Source organism: Chrysochloris asiatica, unplaced genomic scaffold (assembly GCF_000296735.1).
Source record: "Chrysochloris asiatica unplaced genomic scaffold, ChrAsi1.0 scaffold00003, whole genome shotgun sequence".
NCBI classification, from domain to species: domain Eukaryota; kingdom Metazoa; phylum Chordata; class Mammalia; order Afrosoricida; family Chrysochloridae; genus Chrysochloris; species Chrysochloris asiatica.
Genome location: NW_006408521.1, coordinates 25,444,707 through 25,453,279, shown reverse-complemented (window position 1 = coordinate 25,453,279; position 8,573 = coordinate 25,444,707). Strand labels below are relative to the sequence as shown.

Below are 8,573 nucleotides of genomic sequence, written 5' to 3'. Positions count from 1 at the left end.
TAGCTAATGTCTAAGTTGCCCATCCCTATCTACCCTGTGTACAGAGGGGATAGCATTGATACTTGATGTGAAGACTCCTTCCCTCTCTGTTGGTATTTTGAGCTACTACCTCTATGAATATAGGTCAAGTTCATCAAATTGTAGCAATTTACCCTTGTTTCCTTTATCAAAAAAAAAAAACTTTTTTCATTTTTAATCTTCTTCTAGTTGAGTTCTGATTATCAAGCCATCAAGGCCTGGTCAAATGGGTACTATCTGCAAGTTTGGGTGTTCTTGTGCATCTCCCCTCACTTCATATCAGCTGAATGCTTCACTCTCAGCTTTAGGCCTCTGTGGCTATGGCCTTGTCCATGGGCTTAGGTGTCCCTAGGTCTCACCACACTTTGGACCAACCAGCCATTCCTCTTTTTTCTTTCATCTCCAGGTCATCAGGAGTCTGTGGAATGTGGTTGAACTCAGCTCATTTCGTCATTGCTGCCTTTCCCCCTCTTCCACTAACCAGTAGAAAAAAGTGGTAATCGGCAAGCTTACAGGCCTGCTCATGTGTTCCCTTTGAGGTTCAGTCTTAGAGGGGGTGGGTAGTGCTGTGGATTTTGACAAACGCTTAATGTCATGCGTCCACTATCACCGTATCACACAGAACAGTTTCTCTGTTCTAAAACATGTCCTGTGTATCACCTATTCATCTTGTCAACCATGAACTCTGTAGTTTCGTCTTTTCCAGAATTTCATACAGTTGGAATCATACAACATGTAGGTTTTGCAGATTGACATTTTTCACTTGCAGAATGCATTTCAAATTTTGCAACCACTACCACTATTTATTTGCAAAAAAATTTTATCACTCCAAACAGAAACCAGTAAGCAGTAACTCCCAATTTTTCACTGTCCTCTGCTCATGGTAACCACAAATCTACTTTCTGTCTTTATGTATTTGCCTATTCTAGACATTTCATATAAATAGAATCAAACAACATTTGTCCTTTTGTACCTGGCTGATTTCACTTAGCCAATGCTTACAAGGTTCATCTGTGTTATCTGGGCTCTGTTGATGGGCCTGAAGATTGCTTGTCCAACATGCTGTTCTGCTCTTCATTTGATGTGCCTTATATATATTCTCTTAGTTGTCAGTGAGCATGGCTTAAGGATTCAACTATTAAAACCATTAGCCTGGCCATTAATTTTTTTTCTATATTAAAGCTGTTGATGGCAACAGTGGCAGAGTGGTTATTTTTAAGCTCTTTCTATTAAATCCATCAATTAGACTCTTGGAAAGGTTCTAGAGTTACCATCCCGATTGCTGCTGACTGTACCATTTGTTCCCATAAGAATTACCTGAATTATGCTTTAATTAGTAAAAATAAACAAATAACTTCTGAGCATGAATGCTCCCTGCTAAGTGGGGGAAGTATTCTAAATGAATGTTTCTTTTTGAGAAGCACTGTGTTCTGGAGAGTACATTTGCTTTGAGTGAAATCATACTAAAGAATAAAAACAGCCTACTGCTCATGAGCAAACATTCAGTCAAGAGGCAGATCTACAGGGTGATGCTAGCCTTTCTCTTGCTCACAGGAGAGACCCCCAAAATACTTTGGGGTTGAAAGAATGATTGCTAAATCAGAGTGAAGCTTTTTTCCTAGAAGTACCTGAAAAATAGCAGGAGAAAATAGCAGCTAACCCACACAATGGGGTGGTCTGAACTTGAAATAAGCGTATGTGAGAAGGTCAATTTAAAAATAGGCCAAGTATCCTGAACACACATTATGAAGCAATCATCTGCTCCTAAGGCATGAGGTGCGGAAACTGACTTTGTAGTCACAAGTGTGCGGACAAAGTTGTGTTATTTCTCCGGTGGAGACTGGTAAAAAATCTAAAGAAAGGGCCCCAGGAGGTAAATAAGTCCTAGAGGTAGGTTGAGAAAGAGACGAAGGGAATGAGAATCTTAAATGATGGCTGGGAGAACTAGGAAACAGAAAAATCTCCAAAGACTTCGGAAATGAGTCTTGGTAGCATAGTGGCTTATGTGTTGGGCTGCTAACCACCAGATGAGCAGTTTGAATCTACCAGCCACTCTGTGGGAGAAAGCCGAGGTTTCTGCTCCCATTAAGAGTTACAGCCTCAGTATAAACCCTGTTCAGGGTCACCATGAGTCTGAACCAACTCAACAGTACACATTCGAAGTAGCAGGAGCAGCATTATAGAGTTAGAGACCCCTCAGGCTTATTACCTCTGAGTGTCTTCAGTCTGATGAAAATGCTGGCAGTTGCTAACTCTTATCTTTACTCTTGGGTGAAGCATGACTGTGATGTAAATTTTGCTTTGTTTTGACTGCCTGCCTTCTTTCTTTTTGTAGACATTGTTCGAAGTGATGTTGCATTGGATAAACAGAAAGGTTGCAAGATCGCCCAGCACCCAGATGTTATGCTGGAGCTCCAGAGGGAGAAGGCAGCTCAGATGCACCTGGTTCTTCTAAAGGAGCAGTTCTCCAATACTTACAGTAATCTCATATTAACAGGTAAGGCTACTGGAGTCAGCTGAAATCTTAGAACTCTGTAGATTGATAGCCTTTATCACTTGGCAGCTCGATGCTTTGGAGACCCTAGAGAAGGATCCAAATAAGTCCCCCCTCCCTTTTTTTTTTTTTTCACCCAGTGTATCCCTTTATATAATTGTGATGACATTTGTCTTCCTATAACAAATATTTCTTGTAGTTTGCGAATATATTTTGGCTTGAGGTTATGGGTGATTCAGCATTGTGTGTTCTCAAGTGACAGAACCAATGAAAACCTAAAGAAGCCTTGTAAAAATACGACTTTCTAGATGTGTGCCAGTGGATTTGAGAGTATTACTAAATTTGGTGTCTTTTAAGAAGCGGCTATTTTCCTCTTTCTGTGTATGCCCTTTCTATGAACCCAGTGAATATAGAGATGAAATGTAAAAGAGATAATAATCCACAGGCAGAGCCGACTGTCGATTCCTGATGGAATTTGAAAGTATCTGGGGAATATGACTTTCTTTTTTAAGAGTCAAGAGCTGTGAGACTGAGTTGTACTTCCTTACACCCATGGTTCTAGGAGGAGAGTGGGTATGTGTGAGCGCTCCAAGGAGAAAGAACTTTTTTGTAGGACTGCCTGCAAACTTTGCTGGTAAACAGCATCTGAGTTGCATACCTCTGTCAGGCTTTGAAAAATAATGTATCTGAAGATTTTAATGTGAAAATCATTAAGGATCTTGGATGATCTAAGAAGAGCACTCCAAGTTACCTTTGCTTTCTTGAGGACATGCAAGGCAGGTTTATGAATACTAATATGATGGGACATCTGACAGGCTACGAGTAACTCACACTTATTTTTTTTTAACTGTAGATTTGAAAAAAGTTAACTTTTTTTTTTTTTTTTAATAGGCTTCTTGGCATTTCACCAGGAATTGCTGAGTGGCAACCAATTTTTTTTTTTTTTGCTTTTGAAAAAGCATAAGGCTCTTCCAACTTTTCCTTTGTACCTGGTGGAAAACCCAACACCGTGAGATGAAAGCCAGATTTCAATGTGACTTATGAGCAGAGAAGAGGATTATGGATTTCATAAATGTGGGCCCTGGTGTTTGCTCTTTGATAGGTCATTAAGGAGGGAAACTTGGAAGTGATTTTTGGTTAATGAGACTGTTTTGAGTAGAACATACTTTTCTCTCCAAATTTCTGCAGTCTACCTCATATGAATATGTATTTAGTATTTAGAGTTTAATGATCAGAAATAAAAAATTAAATTCCTTCCTTATGCTAATATTTTTAAGGCTTATATTAGAAGAGTCAGATCCTATGTCCTTTAATGTGACATAGAAATAAATGACTTAGGGTAATTCTAACCCTAAACTGTGAATCCAGAGTATGGCTTGAAGGCATATTATCAGTGAAAACTCAAGTGTTCTATTGAATTCAATGGAATCTTTTCTAATTCTCAGTAACATAATCCCTTTGGATGTTTATTCCTAGTTCAAACTGTTGGAATCAACATTGTCAACTCTTCTCCTGACAACTTGCTTATTTCCCACTAAACAAACTTACCCTGGAGAAGAGTCCCTTTCCTGCTCTCACTTCTCCAGAGCAGCTTCAAAGAGTCGTCAGGCATTTTCCACATTTTTCACCCAAATGCCTGTGCAGAGGTGGTACCTTGCCGCAGACAGAGCATTTGGTGTGCCCTGGTTTGTTTACATGAAAGTTCACAAGGTTTTGGTACCAGGTGTTGGGAAGAGATGGAGTCATTTCAGTTTAGCACCAATGGTAAAACTATTTTAATGTCCTTTAACGAAGTCTTTGATTTTACACAGTGTGGTTTTCTAATTGTTATGAAGTTTAATCCTTGATTTCTTATATAAATCTTGAGAACATGGTCTCCAGACAGCTAAACATAATATTTAAACATAACTAAACTAAGTTTTGTAAATATTTCCCTTTTCTGTGATGAATGTATATTGGGAAGGAGGGTAAGGTTGAAGGGGCAGAGAGACCTCAAATGAAGTGACTTTCTGTACCAACACGTTCAGAGCACCTACTCTAGGATTTCTGCTTGGTGATGTGCCGCTTACTCTGTGTACCTCTGGCAGAATGCTTGAAATATCAATAATGGAAATATTGAAGAGGCAGCAGGTTAAGGAAACTGGGCCTCCAAAACTTCAGAAGCAGAGCACTTTCCCACAACTCCCCCCACCCCAATTATTTACAGAATTTCATGGCTATGTATAGCAATGTGTACTGCCTTATTTTTAGATGAGACAACTAAGGTCATAGTAAATATTTAATAAAGTCAGATAATAAAAAATAATAAAGTTATTGAAATGTCAAATAGTTAAAACATGCTTAAAATGGTCATTTTTGTCCTTCACGGGACAAGCAATGTGAAGTGACTGTCGGCTATTGTGGGAGGAGGGGAGAAGCATGCCTTTCAAAGTCTTCATTCCAGCTCATGATCCCTCTTGAGCAGACGCCCCTCAGACGAAGGCAAATTATATTCCAGTTTAGAGGGTCTTCTAACCATTTAATAAAAAGGAAGTAATTCTACAGCTATTAGTGACAGCCCAGTTAATGACAGCTAATCCAATCTTTCAATGCATATATTTGGTTGAAGTGTTCCTCAGTGTTGTTGTTGTTAGGTGCCATCTAGTCGGTTCCAACTCATAGTGACCCTGTGCTCAACAGAACAGAACACTGCCCGGACCTGCGTCATCCTCTCAAATTGTTACACTTGAGTCCATGGCTTCTGCCACTGTACCAATCCATCTCGTTGGGAGTTTCCTCTTTATCCCTGACCCTTCACTTTTCCAAGCATAATGCCCTTCTCCAGGGACTGGTCCGTCCTGATAACATGTCCAAAGTATGAGAGCAGAAGTCTCACTATCCTGGGTTCTAAGGAATATTTTGACTGTATTTCTTTCAACACAGATCTGTTTGTTCCTTATTACATCATATTTTCAGGGAACTAGGTTGTTTTCATGTGTTTTGACATGGTTTTAAATGTAATGTTTTTATGTGAAAGATTCATATAGTTTGGGAAATAATGTTAGCCTCACCTAGCCTGTTGAAGTAAATGCTAAGATAACAGGAGGTTATGTAGGAATTCTAGTATAGCATCAGGGATGGAATTATTTTACACGGTCATGTGTTGTGTGCTGCATTTTTTACATGGACTTAATATGTTCATAACACACAGTTTCTTGCATGTGACAGTGATATTCACTATGTATGTCAGCTAGTCTGTCATTCTCAAGGAATGCCAATGAGAGGGAGAGTTAGCTATGAGTTTTTAAGAAAGAACTGCTCCCTTGTGTTCTATCTGTGAGCTCATGATTCTTAATGTACCAGCGTTCTATACAGTTCTTGAAAATAGCCTGCTGTCTTCATAATGAATGAATTCTCTTGAAGCCTTCTTATTTAGGGATACTTTGCTGTTAAGTGCTGTTGAGTCACTTCTGACTCATTGTTGTTGTTGTTGTTAAGTGCCATCGAGTCGGTTCCAACCCATAGCGACCATGAACAGGGTTTCCAAGGCTGTAAATCTTTATGGGAGTAGAAAGCTTCATCTTTCTCCTGTGGAGCAACTGATAGTTTCGAAATGCTGACCTTGAGGTTCACAGCTCAATTCGTAATAGCGTCTCATAATCATAGGGTTTCCAAGGAGCAGCTGGTAAACTTGAACCACCCACTTTGAGACTCAAACTGACCTTGCAGTGTAGCACACTAACCTACAGTACCATTGACGTCTATTAAATAACTTTCATAGATTCAGATTCAATGATTTCTCTCTCTCTCTGTCTTTTGAGGTATACATTGAACTTTTGTGAAGGATTCTTGTATCATAATCAAATGAAAAACAGAAAATAAAAATGAAAAGTCAGCCAATAAAAGGTAGCACCTTTTCTAGGGATTATTTAGAACATCAGCTCCTGGAGGGAAAGGAATAATGCCATATCTGTGCAGTGTTCTGGATAGTGTTTAGAGCAGAGTGAATGATCCTGAAATGGGGTCACATTTAAAAAAGTGGTTTGTGTGTGAAGTCATCTAGCCAGCTCTATCCAGCAGCCTGAAATGTAGCCATTACAGATGGACAAATTGCTCAAGATGCTTCCCAGCATTCCCTTATGAGGACTCTTGTCATGTTGTTGGCTCCACTTTTGGTTTTGAACCTCTTAATTCTGTCATATAAATCTCCAGATTGGACTAGAGTTCCAATAGGTTGGCTCTACTTTTGGATTGTGGCAAATGAAATGGGATTGAATGAAAGAGTCTGGAGCTTCACTGTTAAGACCCATTTTGCTGACTTAAAATGAACAATTTAAATCAGTGGAATAAGAACTTTTAGTTTCCCTAAAGGATCATGCTCAGAGACTAGTTCTAGATAAGGCATAATACTACAATAGCTAACCAAACACAAAACTCTATTTCAGACTCTTAATTCTTCTGCAGTATTGAAGAAGTGTAGCCAGAGTGTTCCTTGAAGGCCAAGATGGCCAAACTTTGTCTCTCATACTTTGGACATATTGTCAGGAGGGACCAGTTGCTGGAGAAGGATATCATGTTTGATAAGGTAGAGGGTCAGAGAAAAAGAGAAAGACCCCCCAACTAGATAGATTGGCCAAGAGGCAGCATCGATGGACTCAAGCATGGCAACAGTAGAGCTTGGCCCAGGATCGGGCAGTGTTTCATTCTGCTGTGCATAAATCCACTATGGGTGGGTACTGACTTGATGGCACCTAACAACAACAAAACAACAACAACAACAACCCCACTGTGGGATAATGCAATGAACTGCAAGGTTGGTTTGAACTGAAAGGTCGGTGGTTTGAAATCACCAGCCACTCCTCAGAAACCCTAAACAGGGTCACTATGAGTCTGAACCAGCTCAATGACACTTAACAACAACATCCCCAATGTAAAGCAATCTTCATCTGAATCATTATTTAACAACTGCTTTTGCCACTATTTCAGCAATTTGTAAGAAGTTTAAAGTGATTTCTGCAGATTTCTATACCTGTTCATTTGATTTTTTTTTTTTTTATTAATGATTTGAATGAATCATTTCCATTCTCAATTTCCTATATGTCTTTTGTAGCTTCTCCAAGTGAGTGCATTCACCCACTTTCAGGATCGACCTGCTTCCCTCCGTTCCTCATTTCCTCTTCCTTGTTTCCTCTACGTGGATCTAGTAGAAGCTTATTTGCACAAACCATTTCAAACTCTTCTTCCCTTCTGTCCCAGATGCTTGGAACAGCCTCATGTCTCCCATTTGCCAAGTTCTCTCACTTCTTCCGAAATCATCTTTAAAACCTCTTTATAAAGTAGCACCGCCTTTTACACTGGTGTCAGGGGACAAGGAAACATCTGCTTCATAAACTTTCTGCTGTGTAGTGGAAGAGAAGTACATTTGCCTATCAACATGAACCCAGGCGGGTACAACTGGATTTATAGCACAACTAAAGCCTCCAGATAAGAGATTCTAATATTCTGCCCCCAGCATTCACTACCAAGTTTATCAAAGTAAAATAACAGTTAAAATTTTAAAGTATAAAAATGACCTTGAAACAGGATAATGTGCAGCAGCACATGCTACTTATTTGCATCTTCATGAACACAAGGTGTTGTGGGCTGTAGACGCGTCCCCTCATGTATATGTTCTATACTCGGGATCCAAACTTTCTGGGGATACTTTTCAATATAAAATAACTTAATAGATTAGCTCATGCAATGAGGAAAGTTACACTTTTTAAAGTAGCTGGTAAATTTAACCCATTTTTCATTAGTTAGGCAGTATCACTAAGGAGCCCCAGGTAGCCAGGTGGATTACATGTTGGAATGCTAACCACAAGGTTAGATGTTTGAATCCACCAGCCTCTCTGCAAGAGAAAGATGAGGCTTTCTGCTCCCATAAAGACTTACAGCCTCAGGGTCACCGTGTATAGGATCGTTGTGAGTCGGAACCAACTCGACAGAACAAAGCAGCAGCAGCCAGCATCGTAAATATTGAAGCACATTTGATTGGATTGTCACGTGTTTTTGAAGCACTGTGCAAATACGTTTAACCTCT

General features: G+C 39.6%; 1 protein-coding gene across 3 annotated transcripts in view; it reads left to right on the top strand.

Moving 5' to 3' along the window:
• Window positions 1-8,573, top strand: part of HPSE2 (heparanase 2) — an 869,616-nt gene that overhangs the window by 83,992 nt on the left and 777,051 nt on the right. For 2 of the 3 annotated variants that reach the window (XM_006831232.1, XM_006831231.1), the window contains exon 3: window positions 2,354-2,515. The exons of the other annotated variant lie outside the window; for it this stretch is intronic. In XM_006831232.1, coding sequence (XP_006831295.1) covers window positions 2,354-2,515 — 162 coding nt within the window. The remainder of the gene's footprint in view (window positions 1-2,353; window positions 2,516-8,573) is intronic. 3 annotated transcript variants of the gene reach the window in all.